The sequence below is a fragment of the Zonotrichia albicollis genome, chromosome 21, assembly GCF_047830755.1.
Source record: "Zonotrichia albicollis isolate bZonAlb1 chromosome 21, bZonAlb1.hap1, whole genome shotgun sequence".
Lineage (NCBI taxonomy): Eukaryota > Metazoa > Chordata > Aves > Passeriformes > Passerellidae > Zonotrichia > Zonotrichia albicollis.
This window is the reverse complement of record NC_133839.1, coordinates 3063649-3083451: the sequence shown is the minus strand read 5'-3', so window position 1 is coordinate 3083451 and position 19803 is coordinate 3063649. Positions and strand designations below refer to the sequence as shown.

General features: G+C 51.4%; 1 protein-coding gene across 13 annotated transcripts in view; it reads right to left on the bottom strand.

Annotated features, from left to right (window-relative positions):
• The window catches only part of EHMT1 (euchromatic histone lysine methyltransferase 1), a 122438-nt gene that overhangs the window by 23831 nt on the left and 78804 nt on the right, over positions 1–19803 (bottom strand). For 11 of the 13 annotated variants that reach the window (XM_074556571.1, XM_074556569.1, XM_074556579.1 and 8 more), the window contains 12 exons: positions 19528–19664; positions 18606–18794; positions 17900–17980; positions 15402–15522; positions 13562–13693; positions 10738–10883; positions 7792–7935; positions 5854–6080; positions 4894–5058; positions 3779–3861; positions 2321–2427; positions 348–470 (listed from right to left, as the gene is read on the bottom strand). In XM_074556571.1, coding sequence (XP_074412672.1) covers positions 348–470; positions 2321–2427; positions 3779–3861; positions 4894–5058; positions 5854–6080; positions 7792–7935; positions 10738–10883; positions 13562–13693; positions 15402–15522; positions 17900–17980; positions 18606–18794; positions 19528–19664 — 1655 coding nt within the window. The remainder of the gene's footprint in view (positions 1–347; positions 471–2320; positions 2428–3778; positions 3862–4893; positions 5059–5853; positions 6081–7791; positions 7936–10737; positions 10884–13561; positions 13694–15401; positions 15523–17899; positions 17981–18605; positions 18795–19527; positions 19665–19803) is intronic. The other 2 variants (XM_074556581.1, XM_074556580.1) reach the window with 1 other exon arrangement.

Genomic DNA, 19803 nt, shown 5'->3' with positions numbered 1-19803 from the left:
CACCTAATTACCAGCCAATTTTAAAACATCACCCCAAAACTCTCATTATTAGAGCCTACAGAGAAGGGAACTCTGAAATCCAACTCCATTGCAGTGGATTTGTGACACTAAAACCTGTGAAACCAAATCCCCCTGACATTTGGTGCCACAAACTAAAGGGACAAGTGGCAACACTTGTCCCAAACAGCTCATGGCCAGCAGAAAAATGAGATTATGACACCCCCAGCCTCCATTCCAAGACAAACCAGCTCATTCTCCTCAGCCTGCGCACTTCCACCCAAAACTTCAAGGAAGAAATGTTGGACAGAGGCTTCCTCAGGAGAAAAAGGGAAGGAATAAATTCCTACCTTGGGATCTACTAGTGCTCCAGCCTTGATCAGGTATTTCACAGTTTCCAGGTGGTTGTTTTCTGCTGCTTCCATCAGGGGGGTCCTCTGGTCCTCAGAGCAGGTGTCAATGTTGGCACCAGCCTGTTGGGAGGCAAGGCAAGGACAAGCACAGTTAGCAGGAGAAGGATGTGGGAGTAGAGATTTAATAACAAGAATTTCTCCTGAAATTTAACCATATTAAACAGGGAAAAAATAAAAAGAATAAAAAAGAATAAAAAAGAATAAAAAAAAAGAAGAAATAGAATGAGGAAAGAAGGCAGTGCAAGTCCACCTGCTCTGCAAACAGCACACACTGCCTGCCCCCTCTCCTGCCTTCCCAGCCAGGAAGGAGCTGTAAGGAAGCCAACAGCTGGTGTTCAATAACTCCTGTTATTACCAGATTTTGTACTCCTACTTTCTAGATATTGTTTGTGTAACAATTTGGAAAAGCCAGCCTCCTCCTTCTTCCAGCAGCTTTGTTTTCCCTGGTCTATGATTTAGCCTCCAACAACCAGCTCCTCTCAATGTCACAAGCAGTAGGAACAACTTGCTGGTGGCAACAGAGCAGGAGCTGTAAAGAATATCCTGGGGATTGGCCCAAAATTCCTGTGGAAGTCAGTGGCACTTGCACAGAGGTCTCTGAGCATCTGTTCAGCTCAGCCCAGAGTGCCTCCAACAACATCTCACTGCTTCCAAACCATGGCTCTGTCAGGTTATCCTGCCTGCTTCAGGCCTTGGCTGAGCTCAGGAACCACCCAAAACTCAAACCCAAAAGGTCCCAGACACACCACAGCTCTTGGCAGGGGGCTGTGTGAGGCTCAGACCTGTTCACAGCAGCTGACTCAGGTTCACCTGGCACAAGGAGCTGCTTTCAGGTGCCTCCCACTGAATTCCTTTGTTTTGACTCTTTTCCCCAGCCAGAGCTCTTTAAACCAGGGCAGAGGAGAAGCATTTCAAGTGGAACAAACTGGGGCCATTCCCAGCCAAACCCTGGGCTGCTGCAGGAGCCAGACCTCAGGGGGAGACAAGATGAAGCACTTTGGACACAAACCAACCCTTCTGATATTTAAATTTTTTGTGATATCTCACAAGTTTTGCTCCTTTTCCTCATTCCACTGTCATCACATGCAGAAATTTCAGTCAGAGCAGCCAGGGAGGTCCAATGCTGGTTTCAAACAGTACCTGAAAGCCTCCAATTCCAGGTGCTGAAATGCAGCAGCCCAGCAGGATAATTTCCAAGGGCCAGTCACTGCTGCCTTCTCAATAGCTCTTTGAGGTTTCCCTATCCCACAGCATAAACAAAACACAATTCCAGTCACTCCAGACCAGGTACACCAGCACAAAAAAGGAAAACTGAATTTTTAATCCTTCTTTTTCTTCCTCACATTGTTTTGGAGCAGGCTCAACAACATCCCTACAGCTTTAAACATCTTCCCTCAGTTAGAATCCAAATCTCAGGCAACAAACCAAACTTCCATCCTCCCTCCACTCCTTTCCACATGTGAGACATTTATGCTGCAGAGGAAAATCCTGCTGGAGCTCCTCAGGTTCTGACAGAAGGGAAGGCAGGGCCTGGCAGCTCCCAGGCCCTCATCACCAAGAGCAACCTGGCTTGGAGATCAAAACCAAGAGCTTGGAGATCTCCTGCAGCCTGGCAGCACATCTGGCAGTGCTGGCACATCTGGCAGTGCCCTGGCTGTGCTTAGGCACAGATCCCCACCTGCCCACAGTGCCCTGCACCAAATCTCCCCCTGCTCCTTGCCTGGAGAACAGGACAATTCCAGCAAGACAATCCCAGCTGTGCCCTCCCATTACTCTGCCCCACTCCTCCCTCAGCAAACCCTGGGACTGAGGAGGTTTTTACAGGAGGGATTTTCCCCTGCTGTTTTCCATGTGGGGCAGACCAAGCCCACAGAAATGGTTTGTGCAGAGGGCTGGAAGTGCAGACAGACCTGTATGAGCATGTGGCAGATGTCCACGTGGCCAGACTCGGCAGCAGCATGGAGAGGGGTTCTCTTACTCTGATGCTCCATTTTAAAATTAGGGTCAATCCCATCCACTGCAAAACAGAGCAGAGACACTTTCAAGCACAGTTCAGAGGCTGAAGTGTAACAGGGGAATCACGTCTCAGCTGAAGGCTGTTAAAGGATGGATTGCCAGCCCATCCTCAGCCCTGCTCACGTCTCACTGCACATTTCACCAGAAAGCTCTCAGGGCAGTCCCCTGCACATTCAATATGCAAACAGCCCTCAAACCCAGAGCTTGCAAACACCATGGAATTCAATACCGTTTTAAGGCATTACTATCTCTCCAAAGGCCACATCCCTTGGCCTCACAACTCATCTCAAAAACAACAAACACCACACAAAGATAAAAAAAGAAAAAAACCACTGCTTGGTTTAAAGCAACCCAGAAATTGGGAACAACAAAGAGCTGGGCTCTGTCTCACCGCTATTAACTGAAATTAATATTAGTGATCCTTTTCGCACCCCTGCAAATACAGAGCTGCAACATGGATGGAATTTGTCCACACAGGCTCAGGATCTGGCCAGAGATTCTCACAGCTGTGCAGAGACTGACAGATGATGCTGACAGCCAGACAAAGATGTCTGGGCATGATAACATGTTGTGTATGATGAGGCTGTAGTTAAATATCAATGAATAACATTTCTGTGCTATTGAAAACAGGAACAATGGAGCAAACACTTGCTAGACAAAAAAAAAAAAAAAGAAGGAACTGATAAAGGGCAAGAACAGAAAGCATCCAAAAATGTACAAAGTACTGGAGTGGAAAGGAAGCATCCTTGTGAAACACTGTGTCCTTCAGAGGGGGAAATTCCTGGGGAATATTGGATGCTAAAAACAAGCTCAGCAGCTCAAATCTGACATCTCAGATAGGCACCTCAAAGACATCTGCTGATAGGCACCTCTGTACCCCAAAACAAACCCCATGGATTGAAGGCTCTTCCTTTTTTACTTTCTTGCAGATGGATCTTGGTTTAAACTGACTCCACCTTGGTTTAAACTGACTCCATCCATTCCCTCTCTACTGGATGCAAATATGTACCCCAGGCATGGAGAGGGGTGGGAAAAACCACATGGAGGTGACTGTGGGGACACAAGCAGCATGGATAAACCATGCTCAAAGCAGACACAGGTGGGGATCAGAGCCCATTTCCCAGAGAGATGGAGCCACAAAGGGATCAGTGCCCATGCAGACACTAGTGGGGATCAGAGCCCATTTCCCAGAGAGACGCAGCCCTCCCAATGACACATCACCCACAGCAGTCCCTGCTCCCAGGGCCCTGGGGAGATGACGTGGTGCCCTGCTGGGAAGTGGCTGCTGGCACTGCCTGGCAGGAGCTGGGAGTGCTGCCAGCCAGGCCCTGGCCTGGGCAGGAGGAACCTACCCAGCATCAGCAGCACCTTCTGCAGCTCCCCTTGCCTGGCAGAGAAGTAGAGCTGCTTCGGGTGGAACCGCAGCTTCTTGGGCCTGCAGGAGGGGAGAGAGGAGGAATTAGTGCCCAGGGAAGGACAGGAATGTCACCCTCACTCACTGCCACCCCTCACTCAGCCTGACCAAGTTCTGGGCTCATCCCCCAGCGTGGGCAGCAGGGCAGGGGGAGCTCTGCCCCTCTGCCCCCATGCTCAAGTGAGATCCCACCTGCAGAGTTGGCTCCAAATCTGGGATCCCAAACATGAGGAGGATCTGGAGCTCTGGAGTGAATCCAGAGAGGTCCCTGAGATGCTCCAAGGGCTGGAGCCCCTCTGCTCTGGAGCCAGGCTGGGAGAGCTGGGGGTGCTCCAGGGAGAGCTCAGAGCCCCTGTCAGGGCCTGAAGGGGCTCCAGGAGAGCTGGAGAGGGACTGGGGACAAGGGATGGAGGGACAGGACACAGGGAATGGCTTCAAACTGAAAGACAGGAAATTTAGGATTAAATATATGAAATAAATCCTTCCCTGTGAGGGTGGGCAGGCCCTGGCACAGGGTGCCCAGAGCAGCTGTGGCTGCCCCTGGATCCCTGGCAGTGCCCAAGGCCAGGCTGGGCAGGGCTGGGAGCAGCCTGGGACAGTGGGAGGTGTCCCTGCCATGGCAGGGGTGGCACTGGATGAGCTTTAAGGTCAGTTCCAACCCAAACCATTCCATGATCCTCTGATACAGAAAAACAAGTCTCCAAAAGGAGGTTTTAAAAAGCTGGTAAAACTTCCAGCTCCAGCCCCAGGCAGTCCTGTTCCAGTGAGGGCTGGATCTGTTTAACAACAGATTCTGGGTCTCACTGCTGTGAACAGGAGCTCCCAGAAGTTCCAGCTGCAGCTGAAGAGCCAGTGAAGAACTAAATCCTCCAGAGAAATCAATAAGACATTTAGAGCTGTTACAGTTCTCCCAAATCTGTTGGGGATGACTAATGAGTGAAGTGAATAAAAAAAGCTCTGAGCTGGACCAAAATCCAGAAAAGCTAAATCTCCTTTTCTCTAGGCTAAGCAACTTTGCTGGGAACTGGAGTGACCCAATGGTCTTTTTCTTACTTTTCAGAGTCCAGGGCAATCAGGGCACTTTCCAGAGTTTCTTTCACTGGTCCCTGGGTCAAGCTAGTAGTAGGCTTTGGAAAAACTGAAGACCCAGGGATGTCAAACCCTTCAGCAGCAGAACTTTCTGGCTTGTCTTCCTCTGACAACCTCGTCCCAGTGCCACTGAGAAGGAAAAATGAGAGACAGCCAAAGCACAACCATTAAAAACACACAACAATGTTTCTCTCATGCCAAAAAAGAAAAGCAAATGCATTTTAAATACAGGTAAGTGTAACTGAAATTGAAACCCAAACCAATAAATTTTACAGCTTTTTCGGTAAGAACTTGCCCCAGAAAGGAATTACACTGCCCTCTGACTACATCTTGATGTACTCTGTGCTACAGGAGACCCAGGCACATGGGACAAGTCTTAAAGCCACCTAAACAAGGCCAGATGGCATGGGAAGTCAGAGCAGAGTTCAACACAGGGCTGGTTTAATTTGTGTTTTCCTCCTCTCATGGGCGCGAGTCAGGAGCTGCAGATGGGGAATGGCTGTCACCGAGCAAACCTGACAGCATCAACTAATTCCACTGTTATTCCATTCCTAACAATAAGAGGAAGGAATGGTTTAACTCCTGAATGGTTTAACTCAGAGCAGAATTCCACATAGGACTGGTTTAATTTGTGTTTTCCTCTTCTCATGGGCGCGAGTCAGGAGCTGCAGATGGGGAATGGCTGTCACCGAGCAAACCTGACAGCATCAGCTAATTCCACTGTTATTCCATTCCTAACAATAAGAGGAAGGAATGGTTTAAGTCCTGAATCCCCCACCCTCCAGAGCCTCTGCCTCAGACCCAAAACCCCCCAGCAGATTCCTGCAGCTGAGCCACCCCCAGCCCATCAGGAGGCGCCCAACCACTCCCACCAAAGCCTGGCCTGGCAGGAGCTTTGAGATCCCCCCACATCCCCGTGCTCACCTCCCCGTGGTGGTGTCGGCCCTGCCCTCCACAGCTGCAGGTTTCTGCTGCTCGTAGCTCAGGGACACCGTGGAGGTGGTGTCAGCCTTGGCTATTGTCACCTCCTTGGCCTTGGAGGCCTCCTCCCCGCAGTGAGGGCAGTAGCTGGTGTCGTTCACCTGCGAGGCACAGCTCTTGTGGAAGCGGTGGGAGATGCTGCTCTCGGGCTGACACTCCATGAAAGTGCCCTTAAAAAACCACAGAGAAGGGAATTCAGCCCCTGCTGGGCCCGTGGCTCGCCCCTTCACACGCTCCATGCCACTCCTCACCACCTCTCTCGGCCCTGCTGCGTCCAGTACAGTAAAGCAAGCACTGCCACTTCTTTAGAAGAGAACAAAACCAAGGTAAAGGGGGAAAAACTCACTTGGTTAAAGACTGCAAAGCAAGATTTGGAATTGTGTTTGGGAAACAGAACAAAGAAGTCCCAATTTCCAGCTCTTCCCTCTAACGCTTGAAGTTCTCGCTTGTGTCTCTAGAAGTGCCAGTGCACTGTAAGGACGCCCCCAAAACTGGAAAAGAAACCTTCAGACCTGTGCTGAGCCAGCACTAAAACTACCTGAAACACAGCTGTACAAAAACCATGCAAGAACCTGTCATTGATCCCACTGTAACCCAAATTATGTCACTCTTCTGCCTGGACCAGCCTAATGAACCCAAACAAGCTGACTGTTCATGCAACAAATTGGACAATTCCTCCTAAAATTATTTTCCCTTTCTAGCAAAGTCCCTGCAACTGCTGTGCAGGAGCCCAGAGCTCCCTGCCTGTGGTGCCAGTGCTGCCTGAAGCCCTGCTGTGCTCTGGGTTGGTGATGGTGGCACAGACAAACACTCCAGGTTCACCTCTGTGCACCAGCACACAGCACTGAGAGATGGAAGAGAGTGCAAGGAAAGGCCAGCCAAACCCCCTCTTCTCCTGAATCCAGTCCTCCCAAGCAATCTAATTAACTCTATTTCAGCTTTGCAAATGCCTAGAAGGGTTTTGAGGGTTTTATCTCCTAAATGATCTTTGACTCAGCAAGAAAACCCAGGATGGCTCCACTTACTACAATAATGCTTGAGACAACTGCAGCATCTTTCCTTGAGTCATCTTGAAGAATACCAGCATCACACAATTAAGCCTCATCATCACTCCATGAGGCCTCAGTTGGTGCCTTTCAGCTTTATCCACAGGCAAAGCAGGACACTGGCCACCAAAGGACTGCAGCAAGTCCCTTAAAAGCCTCAGTGGCACAGGTGGAAGAAGCAGCAGGAGATCACAGCGTGGTTTCAGTTGGAAGGAACCTTGAATCTCATGTGGTTCCACCCCCCCTGCCATGGGCAGGGACACCTCCCACTGTCCCAGGCTGCTCTGGGTACCCTGTCCAGCCTGGCCTTGGACACTTCCAGAGATCCAGAGGCAGCCACAGCTGCTCTGGGCACCCTGTGCCACCCTCACAGGGGAGAATTCCTGCCTAATATTTAATCTTCCTAATATCTAACGTAATTGAGATCTCCAACGCTGCCTTGGTCCAGTGTCATCACTCAGGAACCCCATCCTGAGGGCACACAGAGGTGGGGGCACAGCTTCATTTACAAACCAAGCTAAGACATTTTTTTGGATGTGATTGATCTGTACACAAAGAAAAACAACCAACCCTTGTTCCAAAGGAATTCCAAAGGCAAGACTTCCAGCATGTGTAATCCCTTTGGTAACACCCCTTGGGGGTCTCCAGGAAGATCAAGGTGACGATTTCAGCTGCCCTCACACACATTCCTATTGAAAACACCTCCTGACGTGCTGTGGAACGAGGTGGGGCTGATGCCAGGAAGTCAGGACACCCCTTTAGGGACCATCTCCACTTTCAGCTTCCAGCTGTTGCAACAGGTACCCCCTTCCCTGGATTGAGAGCACGAACTTACTGCAGTGCAAAAGTATCCACAGCCAGGGCAACACTGGTGTTTCACCATCCTCCCTCTATGGTCCTCACACAGCACCAAAAGCTGGACTTTGTTAGACGGGCGCATCAGTTCATACTTAACCACACTGTTTGTGCATCGGCCCAGCTGGAACAGGAGAAATTAAAGGCAATGAAATTACTGCAGACCACACCACTCCCTGTGCTTGTGCAGAGGAAGATTTTTGCACACTGCTCCTCGAGGAGCCCTGGCTTTTTCACAGGGATTCAGCTGTGTGCCAGAGAGAATTAGCAGTGCAGCAGGAAGCTGTGAAAGCTGCTCTCAGGAAGGAATGCATCATTTACTAACTAACATGCATGTGCACCCCGAGTCATTTGTTCCTTGCAACAACAACAACAACAACAACAAAATGATAACTGGAAATAGGCAACAGCCAAGCAGCAGAAGGGGCAGTCCCAGGGGCCTGACTCACACAACACACACTCTCCTCTTGCCAGGAAGAGCGGGTGTCAGTGACCAAGAGAAGGAGACCATGCACACTAAATCTTGTTACTGCTCAAAACTCCCAGGCACAGGAAGATAGAGGGGAAAATAATTGCTCCTCATTGCCAGTGAAGTTATCGTCTGTACTGCTTCCAGCGCTGGCCCCTGCCCAGACCACAGGGATGAAGAGCCAGGCTTTGATGAGAGCTCAGCTAAAGTCATGTTTGGAGCGGGTTTTCCAAAGGATTTCACCAATCTACAGCTCTGGCTTTAAAAATCACAGGATCACAGAATCATGGCATGGTTTGGGTGGGAAGGGACCTTAAAGCTCATCCACTTCCACCCCTTCCACACCTTCCACTGTCCCAGGCTGCTCCCAGCCCTGTCCAGCCTGGCCTTGGGCACTGCCAGGGATCCAGGGGCTGCTCTGGGCACCTGTGCCAGGGCCTCAGCACCCTCACAATTCCTTCCCAATCTTCACCTGTCCTCCTTCAGCTTGAAGCCATCCCCTTTTCCTATCACTCCATTCCTTCTCCTGCCCCACCATGTCCTGTTACTGGCAGCAGGTTCCAGAACTGGGGTTCCCTGTCCCCAGCCAGTGCTCCTCACTCTGCTGCTCCAGGAGGGAGCAGCACCTCCTGCAGCCACCACTGTCACCTGCCAGCATGACAGGACACTCCTTGTGTCTGTTTCAAGCTCCTGTTGATAATAATCTTGCTTTCCCCAAACATCTAGCAAAGAAGAATTATAAACTAGGAATATCAAGGTGAAAGGCTGCTCCAAGGAAGGGTCCCTTGGAGGGAAGGTGGAGAATTTATTGTGCTCATGACAGAGTCAGTCATGGACTCAGTGCCACACACTGTCCCTCTGCTCCAGCCAAGGATTTGCTGCTTTTTCTCAACAAACTAAACTTTATCTCTAATTTTTTTTTAAATTCCACTCCTGCAGACACAACATCCCTGTGGGAAAAGAGAATGGATTTTATCCTAGGCTCATCATTCACCTCAGCATCTCCTGTTCAGCTTTCCCAAATTCCAGCTGCAGAGATTTCCTGTGGTTGGGACACCTTGGCCAGACTGATCCCTGTCCCCACCCCGAGCCCAGGGGCTGCAGGGTGGCACAAGGGGACCATGGATCCTTTCCTGAGGAGGAATTTCACTGAGCTGAGCAAATTCCACTGACAGGTGGAAAGCTGCATTACCCATGTGAGGAAGACCCTGAGCTGTTATGCCACACTTTATTATTTGTTAGAAACTCTAGAACAAGTTCAACATGATTAATTGCTATTTTCCAACCATTAGAGAGTGCAGCAGGGTGCTCATGACTATTTATAACACTCTCCAAGGACATGACAGTCTGGAGAAGCCACTATTCACACATATAATATTCCTCTAACAACTCTGAGTCACTTATCCCATTATCAAAAAGAATCTAACATAAAGCATGGCCTTTGCTATTCCTCCCTGTGATTTATCCAGGGACAGAACTGTCAACTCACCATAGCCAGGAGCAGCAATTCCTTCACACACCTTGTGTTTGTTTAGAAACCCTGGGGTCTCCCCTCTCTCTGATGAGTCTCCCAGGACATTTTCTCTTTAATGAATCAATTTTGCCACTCTTTGGAAATTCCTCTCTCTGCAGGTACCAGCACATACTAACAGAAGCAGAGCTGGTCTACAAACCTGATTATCCCTTTGTCCCTCCATCCACCCTTCTCCTGGGATCCTAGAGGAGAACTAGGGGTATTCTCACTCCTTGTGCTACCACTGGTGAGTGTGACAGTGCTGCAGTGAGGCTGAAGCTGAAGAGAAACCCAGTGAAAGGAGAATCCATCAAGAGCATTCCTGTCCTGCAGTTGTCCCTTTCCAGGTTGTGGAATGGAGTCACTTCTGCCACTCCCTTCCACACTTCTGGAACCAGCAGAGCCCAAGCAGCCTGGCTGTGACCCAAAGGCATCGAGTGCAATCCCTGTCAGACCTGGGTGGAAGCTTTGGAACAGAAAGAGAGGAGGACAGAGAAAGGCTGGGGCAGCAGAGCCATGCCAAGCTCCTGAACTCAACACCCAGCCACAGAAAGGTTTGCAGCAGGTCCTGCACAGTCAAGGGAAAGCAGCTCCAGTCCTTGAGTGGTTTTCTCCCTCTGCTGCAGGTTTCTGAATCTGAGCCTGAGGTGTGAATGTTACATCAACCCCATGCAGCCTCACAGGCCAGGACAAGCCCAGGAGAGGCACCCAGAGCCTCTCCCAGTGCAGGCTCAGAGCTGCTCCCTCCCCAGTGGCCTCACCCAGGGCTGGGACAGGCACACAGTGCTGGGGGACACAGACCCTGCCACTCCTCACACCAGTGGGTCCCAGCCTAGGCCCAGAGCCCCTGGGTGACCCCACAGGTGCTCCTGGCACAGCTGTCACCCTGTCTGGCCTTGTCCTCAGCAGGAAAGGCTGTGGGGAGCTAAAGGACAGGCTCCTACCTCGTTGTCCACGCTCTCTGTGGCCATGCACTGGTTGTTGGCTAGGGTGGTGATCTCTCTGCTTTTGGGGGTTTCCATCCGACAGCTGCACAGGGGCACCTCCTGCAGACCATCCACTTCCATGGCTTCAGGGCCATTGGAGAGACCTGGGGCACAGAAAAACAGGGACTTAACTCCAGTTCTCTGCCAGGAGAAAGGATTCATTCCCCCAACACCCTGTGACACCTTCCCATTCCATGTCAATGCTCTCCAGGCTTTAGCAGCACCCTGTAAAAGAGACCCTTCCACCCCAGCTGGAGTTTGCAAAAGCCTCCTGCACTTTTCCAAGTCCAGCCACACTCAGCTGGCTGTGCTGAAAGCAAGAGTGATAAGTTAAGATCAGTTTATTCTGAGAAAGCCTCAGAAAGGCCAAGCAATGAGGTGCAGGGTTTTATCAGCCTCTCTCTCCTCCTCACAACACTGGGCTCTGGCACGAGGAAATTTGCAGGAAACCACCCAGAGCTGGAAATTTGAATAGGCAGTGGAGTGATAAATAGAGATGATCAGGAAAGCACAAACTCCTCTTTGCAAAGGCTTATTACACAGATGGGAAAACAAAATTCCTGGGACTGTTTGGTGTCAGCCAACCACAAATTATTTACTTTGGAAAGAGAACAAACCAGGGAAAAGAAAGCAGCAAGATGCTCCAATGTTCTTGCCTTTTCCTCATCTCCTCTGAGATGTTGAACATTTACAAACCTGTGGAAAGGTGGATGAGGGCTTTGGAGGGGGATCACTGTGGGAATATTCCTGTTCATCTGGATTTAAATCAATCACTGGGTTACCCAGCATTGCCAAACTGGCCTAGTGACAAGGGGGGTGATTCCAGTCCTACCCTCCTCTCCCAGACCTGCACCAAACCATCTCTGCAATGTTTGCAGCACAGAATCCTTTGGCCTTGGGGATGCTTCACCCTGAAGCTTTCATCCCAAGACTTCATCCCAAGCTTTCCCTGCCCACTGCTATGGATTGACTCACACTGAGAAAGAAGCTTGCTGCTATTTTTCAAGCCTTAGAATGGGAATGGAGAGCTCTCTTGCTGTGAGGTTTTGCAGATTTCACTTCATCCCTGGGGGAGATTCCTCCTCAGCTTCCCCCAGAGCTCCCTGCCCGTGCCTCTGACCCTGCCAGCTGAGCACAAACCCTTTTCATCCCATCAGGAATTCCTTCAGCCAACAAGTTGCAAGCCCAAGCCTAGCAAAGGGATATTTCAAGACATACAAGGCCAGGGAAAGTCCTTGCTGTTTTCATGTAAAATCCTGTCAAGATCTTAAAGGTTTAAGAGTTTTCTCTGGGAGCACAAATCACAAAGCTCATTCCTCCTTCTGAGCTGTCACTTCCCTAATCTGTTTGACATCCAGAGGCTCTGGTGAAAGCATCCCTCATCCCTCCTGACCCTCCCTTGGTGGGGAAGGCTCCTACCCTCTCTTTGAAGTGCCTCTATCAAAGGAGCCAGACAAGCTTTGAGGGAGCAGTGGGGACAGACAGGCAGATCCAGCCAGGGGATGCTGGCTCTGAGGAGAGTTCAGCACTGGGAGCAGCAGCTGGGGCTCAGCACCCAGGGCCCAGCACCAGCCCCTTCCCTTCCCAGGGCTGAACGAGCCATTCCTGAGGGAATCCAGTGGTAGCAGCTCTGGGGGGATGCTGAATCAGCATATTTCAGGGAATGGAGGGAGGTGCTGAGTGGGACAGGAGGGCTGGGGCAGTACCTGGGACCATTGGTGAGAGCATTCCTGAGCTAACCTGGAACTGGGATCCCATCTACAGCCTCACTCCATCCCAGCACCCTCCCTATCCTCACCCACATCCAAATCCACCCCTATTTCTATCCCAGCCCCTTCTCTACTCCCATCCCCAGCCCAGCCCCACCCCTATCCTCATGCTTATCCCCAGCCCAGCCCCATTCCCATCTCCTCCTCATTCTCATCCCAGCTGCATTCCTACCTCAGCCCCATCCCTGCCCTCATCCTCACCTCCAACCCAGCCCCATATCCATCCTCATCCTCACCTCCAACCCAGCCCCATGTCCATCTTCACCTCCAACCCAGCCCCATATCCATCCTCATCCTCACCTCCAACCCAGCCCCATATCCATCCTCACCCCCAACCCAGCCCCATCCCTGCCCTCATCCTCATCCCCAACCCAGCCCCATATCTATCCTCATCCCCATCCCTATCCCAACACTCATCCCCGCTCCAGCCCTATCCTCCCCCTCATCTCGATCCCTAATTCCCATCCCGATCTCTAACCCCCCTCCCATCTCGATCCCTAATGCCCAATCCCTAATCCCCATCCCATCATGATTTCTAATACTCATTCCATCCTATCTCCATCCCATCCTGATCCCTAACTCCCATCCCTTCCCATCCCGATCCCTAATGCCCAATCCCTAACCCCCATCCCATCCCAATCCCTAATCCCCATCCTATGCCCATCCCTAACCCCCATCCCGATCCCGCTCCCGCCCCATTCCCGTTGCTCTGCGCGCTCTGTGGCCGCCAGGGGGCAGCCGGGGCCCCGAACGGCGCCACCCTCGGAACAAAGGGACCCCAAACCCGACCCCAAATCCAAACCCGACCCCAAATCCAAACCCGACCCCAAACCTGACTTCAAACACAGTTCCAACCCCAAACCTGGTCCCACATTTAAATTCAAGCCCAAACCCAGCCCTGACTCCAAACCCAGCCCCAATCCCAACCCCAAACCCAACCTCGACCCCAACCCAATTCCCACCTCCAACCCACCCCCAACCCCAAGGCCAGCCCAGCCCAGCCCAGCACTCACCTCCCGCAGGTGAGGAGAGGATCCCCTTCACCCGGAGGTCCAGGGAATCCAGGGACACCTCCATGTACTCCATGCTGTTCTCCTGGCTGGGGCCCTCCCTGCTGCCCAGCGAGGCTTTGTAGGCTTCAGCACCTGGATGGGAACAGGGGATTCACAAAAACCCCATAGGAACAGCCACCCCATGGCTGGGAGGCCCGGGCTGTGCAGGGTCCCTGTGGGAACCATGAGGGCAGAGCACAGGGAATGTGCCACCAACATCTGGGCATGGCTGGGCACTGCTCTGCTCACACTGATGCCACCTCCAGCCAGGCAGGGAACAAGGAAAGGGAATAAATGAGATGGGTTCAGCCTCAGCAAGGGCACAAGGAAGGGATGACTGGAGCACCCTCCTGTCCCCAGCCTGGTACACACTGGCCAGGCACAGCCAACTGCACCTCAGGAGGAGGATGGCACAGGTGACATCCTGCTGAGTGGGAGGGGAAACACAAAAAGTTAAGTTGTGCCTCCAAGTGGGCAGAGCTCTGCTGGGGAGGGATTGTGGGACAGGGAACTGTGTCTCTGCACTCCCTTGGCTTCACTTTCTCTCCTGCTTGGCTTCTGCCAGTCCAGCTTGGCCAAGAGGGTTTGGTTACCCTTCCAGACCAGCTGAAGGGGCAGAAAACCAGCCTGCATGTGAAATGCAGAATTAGGTATTTGCTGTGACAGGGATCAAGGGTCCCTATGGCCTCCTGGGAGGAAGAGGAGGGAGCCAGGTGAGTGACAGAGCCCAGGCACAGAGCAGGGGCTGAAGAATGGTCAATTCACTCACAAGTACCAAAAAGCTGCTCATACAAAAATCACCTTTTTGCCCTGAACTAGCAAACCCAGAAGAATAAAAATAAACCCTTTGGTGGCAGTGGATGTATGACACCTCAGCAGTGAGGCTGAAGGCACAGCTGCACTTCCACCTTACCTCTCCCATGTTGCTACCTTTCCCAAGGAAGAAACATCACATCCTGCCTCTCCTCACCTCTCACCTCTCACCAGGGCTCATTGAGATCTTTTTTGGTGCTCAGTGACTCAGGACAAACAAGAGGGACCTTGAACAACACTCACACTTGGGATGGGCCCGAGGCAGCTCCTTCCTTGTGGTTCTTCCACAAGGAGCAAAGTCAAGCTGCACATTCCATTCAGGTGCACTAGCACTCACACAAAAGCAATAGAACACCACTCCAGGATGGTTCTTCCTTTCCTTCTGCATCTGAACATCCTCCCTGGAGCTCATGGGACAGGAATCCACATGGACACATCACACAACCCCAGACTGCTTTGGGTGGGAAGGGACCTTAAAGCCCATCCCATTCCAAACTCTGCCATGGCAGGGACACCTCCCACTGTCCCAGGCTGCTCCCAGCCCTGCCCAGCCTGGCCTTGGGCACTGCCAGGGATCCAGGGGCAGCCACAGCTGCTCTGGGCACCTGTGCCAGGGCCTCAGCACCCTCACAGGGAACAATTCCTCCTGAATAGATAACATCAATTTCCTGTCTTACAGTCTCAAACCATTCCCCCTTGTCCTATCACTATCTGCCCATATAAAATTCCTTTCCTCCTTTTTGTAAGCCCCACAAGGCCTTTTTTTGCATACTCCAAAATAAAGGGATTGATGAACAAAATAAAGCTCCTGCAGCATTCCAAGGACAAAGCCACGAGTTCTGCTGTGACAGTGACACCAGCAGCCCCTGCCAGTGAGGGCCAATTCACAGCCTGGCTCATCACACAGCCAGCCTTGGGAAGGCAGGGTGAGCCCAGGCCTCAGGTCCTTCCCTGGGGTGGAATTCAGGAACAAACCCCCATCCATTACCTAGCACACCTCCTTGTTTCTTTTTATTCCTCCGCCTCCTCTTGCGGGTGGGTTTCAGCCATGGACTGTCTGTCTTCCCTTTCCTCTTCAGCAGCTTCTTCTTGACGCTGGACTCGGAGCTCTGGGGAAGCAGAGAGGCCACGTGCACGTCAGGCATGGTGGCACCAGGGTCCCTCTGAGGAACAGCCCTCACCCAGCTCCAGCAGGGCTCTGAAACCAAGGGCTGCTAAGGTGCCTTTATAGCACTGCAAAGGAAACCCAGGCACACGTGGGGGTGGATTTCCTGTCAGCTCAGCAGGCCAGGCTGCACTTTCTCTTCCATGGAGGCCCTCACACCACGCTCATGAGCAGCACTGCAGGTGGGCAGGCACATGCACACTTCCAGCCTCTCCCAAAAATTAATTGTAGAATCACAGAATATCCTGAGTGGTAAGGGAGCCACAAAGAGCACCAAGTCCAGCTCCTGGTCTGTCACAGATATCTTTTCATAAAAATATTTTCTTTAAGATTTTCCCTTCTAGGAAGCTGAGGCTCCAGAAAAAGAATGTAAACAATGGTTATCTGCTGCTGTAGAATGCAACAGGTGCACCTGTGATTAGCCCATGTTAGATGTGTATAGTTAATGGCCAATCAAGGATCGAGCTCTCTGGGACAGAATCAGAGAGAGCTCCTTTGTTATTCATTCCTTTTCTATTCTTAGCTTAGCCAGCCTTCTGAGAACTTTTCCTTCTTTTTAGTACAGTCATAATGTAATATATATCATAAAATAATAAATCAAACCTTCTAAACATGAGGTCAACATTCTCATCTCTCTCTTCATCCTGCAACCCTTGCAAGCCCTGTGACACTGGTCCTGCACAAACACCTCACCCTGTCCCTCAGAGCGTTGTCCCAACGCTTCTTGAGCTCTGGCAGTTGGGTTTTCAAACTCAAATATTCGTGTTTCTCCACAAAAAACCCACTTTGCACTTGAAGGGCCACCTGGCAGGGCTGGAGTGGACCCAGGGGAACTGAGCTCCAGAGCAGCAGAGCAGCCCCTGAGCCAGGCACAGCACAGACCAGTCATGCAGCAAATACTCAGCCACATGTATGAATCTCAACAGACTTGGGGTTTTGGTTTCAAAACATTCACAGTTGTCTGGGGTGGGGTTTCAAAGTCAACATCAGAACTCAGGAATCAGGCACCCCAACCCTGCCAGGGTTTAATGCATCAATCATAAAATTCATGTTCAGACTGAAACTGTCATCTCCTGATGCTTATCCAGCTGCCAGCAAAGCCTTGGAAAACTTCCTGGTACCACTACCAGCAGCTGGATCAGGCTCTGCCTCCACAGGCAGCTGTGCCAGGCCCTGCTGTCCCAGAGAGGGAACACGTGGAGCTGAGCCCTGGCTCTCCAGGGTGTCTGTGCTGCCCCAAAATCCTGAGTGTGGGCCTAGCTCTACCCCAACTGCATCACTCTGCTCGTGGGGGAGAAGTTTGTGTGAGAGCCAGTCCTGTCTGGGAGCTGAGTGATTCAGCAGAGCTCCAACCTCTGGAGATCCCACCTGGGAGTGTGGGTATGAGTCCCAGCCCAAGCCATGGACAACAGACTGGCCTGAGCCACCCAAAGCAGAGCCAGGCTGCCCAGCCAGCCCCTGCTCCTCCTGGGCTGCTGCAGGGTCAGAGCGTGGGGAACGAGACCCTGAAGAGCTCCAGGAATTCCCTTGGTGTGTTCTGTGAGCATGATTCCACCTTCAGCTCAACACATCAAAAATTTCCTCAACTCTTTCTGAAGAGTTGGGTGTCTGAAATGCTGGCTCCTCAGCCTGAGAGGCTATGGAAGGAGAGTTTTTAAGGAAAGGGGAAGGAGGCAGGCAGAGACTTCAATGAACAACCTAAATTTAAAAATCACCAGGTTCTCTTCACCAACCGTCTAAAAATAAAAAGTAGAAATCCCCAGCAGCTGCTGAAAGTCCTGACCTGTTGCTGTACGACCAAGGTCCCAGGGAGAGTATCTGTCTGTCTGTCTGTCTGTCTGAGTGCTGTTTGTCTCCCTGGCAAGAACTGCTCACCAGGAACATTGAATTTAGGCCGTGGGCTGGGCCAGTGGATCTGGGAACAACCCCACCCCAGCAGAAGTTGGGGTTGGAGATAAAGCTTTGCTGGCTCCTACCCGGTGCCAACAGTGCATCTGAGGAACTCAGGCACCCTTAAACACCTCTGCTAACATTCAAATGATTAAAAGCAGTCAACACCTCATTGAAAACAACAAAAGCCCATTAGTTAGCATCAGAATGTAATTAATTGTGCCACGGATCAGGGTTAAGCACCTTGTGGAAAACAATACTCTGTGTGTGGGTGGTTTCAGAGAATGAGTTTTGTCAAGGAGACTTGAAACTGCACCGCTTTGGCTTTGCTCTCTCTCTCTCTCTCTCTCTCTTTCTGGCAGCAGTGCAAAGGGGAAAAATTATTATCAACAGGCCACGGGCTGAAAAACACATTTAGCAGCCCAGCTTACCAAGTCAGACTCGTCTCCATCCTCCTCCTCCTCCCCTGATTCTACAGACTCTTGCTCTTCCTCAGACTCGCCATCATCGATCTGCAGCCACCATTTGCCCAGGAACAGAATGGGTCAGTCAGGTCGGGTCTCCCAAACAGAGCATCCCCCACACCCCTGGTGATCCCAGCAGAGCATCCCCCACCATCCTGCTGTGCCCACACACACCAGAGCACCCCAGCCCCAAGCTGCACATGCACTGAGCCCAGTGAGCTCCAACCACATCATGGAACATCCGTGGGGATGACAGAGGGAGAAAAAAATAATCAACTCCAGAATAAAGTTTTCCAACTAAATTTCAACTTTTTTGATAATCCCAAACCAGCCTCATGCCTGAACTCTGTATCAAAATTTGGGGGGAAAAAAGCAATTGAATTATTTTAGTGCTTTCCCAAGCAAGGCTGGGAAGATGTTTCCTATTGGTTCAGGAAATCCCAGAACTACACATGGCTGTGGTTCTGCAGAGTGGATCCCAGAACTGTGTAGGGCTGGAACTGGGGGGGAGGTGGGGAGACCCTCACAGGTGCAATGGGAAATGGTCACAAAGGGCCTTTCTACCATTGCTGCCATCTTGCAGGTGAAAATCCCTAGAAATTGCTTCAATCCACGCCCCTCCATCCCTGCCACCCCATGCTGCTCCCCAGCCCCAGCAGGGCACAGGAATCACCTTCCTGGCGTTGTCTGCGTCGGACGCGCTGTCCTTGGAGGTCCTGTTGTCATCCCCAGGGAACATGGCTGCCTGATCTGCTCCATGATCATCTTCCTCTTCCAAATCATCCGAGTCCTCCTCCTCAGAGTCCACATCTATGCTCTCCCCGTTCACGTGGGGGCTGCCATCCCCCAGCTCCTTGTCACTCTGCAGGTCACCCAAGCACACGAGACACAAAGACAACATCAATTCCTGAGATCCATCCCAGATTCCCCTTGTGCTTGGAGTCTAAAGCTGGCTCTGTGTCCCTCCAGAGCTCCTGTCATTGTCACCTCATCCTGCTGGACCTGGGGACCACAAGGAGTCACTGCAGACTCACACGGTTAGGGGAGAAGAACCCCATTGAAGCATGGAGGGATGCAGGAAGGTTTCTAGGGAATGGAAAGGGAAGTTACATCAAATTGGGATTTTCATATCACTCCTTGAAATCCTAGCACTGTTCTCCTTGAATTCTAAGACCAAAACTTCAGGGCACAGCTCGCAGCAAAAGCAGAATTTCATCAGGAGTGAGTCCATGTCTAAACTTTTATAAGTAACCAAGTGTTTTTCTGTACAGCCTCAGACATCAACATGAGATCTTGAGGACCAAAACAAAAGGGGCATGCCTGAAATCTCTCCAGTTGCCCAGGATTCACAGGACAGAAGGGGAACATTCATTGGAAAAGGTTTGTTTAGCAACTGGTACCTGAACAGCCCCTCTGGAACAGTCATTCCCAAAGCAGCAAGGAAGCTGCTGCCAGAGGGAAGAGGAGACTCAGAAGGGAAAATGTTGATCCCAGCAAGCCAGGACACCCCTGCACCTCCACATGGGTTTGGTGTCCAAAACAAGGGACATGGAAATGACAACAAACACGTGCAGTGGGCTCAGTGCTGCCCTTACCTTGGCACCCACAGAGGAATGAGTTATGCTCTTGAACATCTCTATCATTGTTCTCTGTTTTAACACTTTGGTCTTTTTCTTGGGAACCAGGCTATAGGTTCCCATTCTCCGCTTTTTCTTCCGAGATACTGCAGCAGCTGCAAGAGAGGAGCAGAGGGAACCCAAAGTTTGCTCAGGAATGAAAAGAAGGGACAGAGAGCAGGGGAGAGGGACTGGGGACAAGGGATGACATGACAGGACCCAGGAATGGCTCCCACTGCCAGAGGCAGGGCTGGA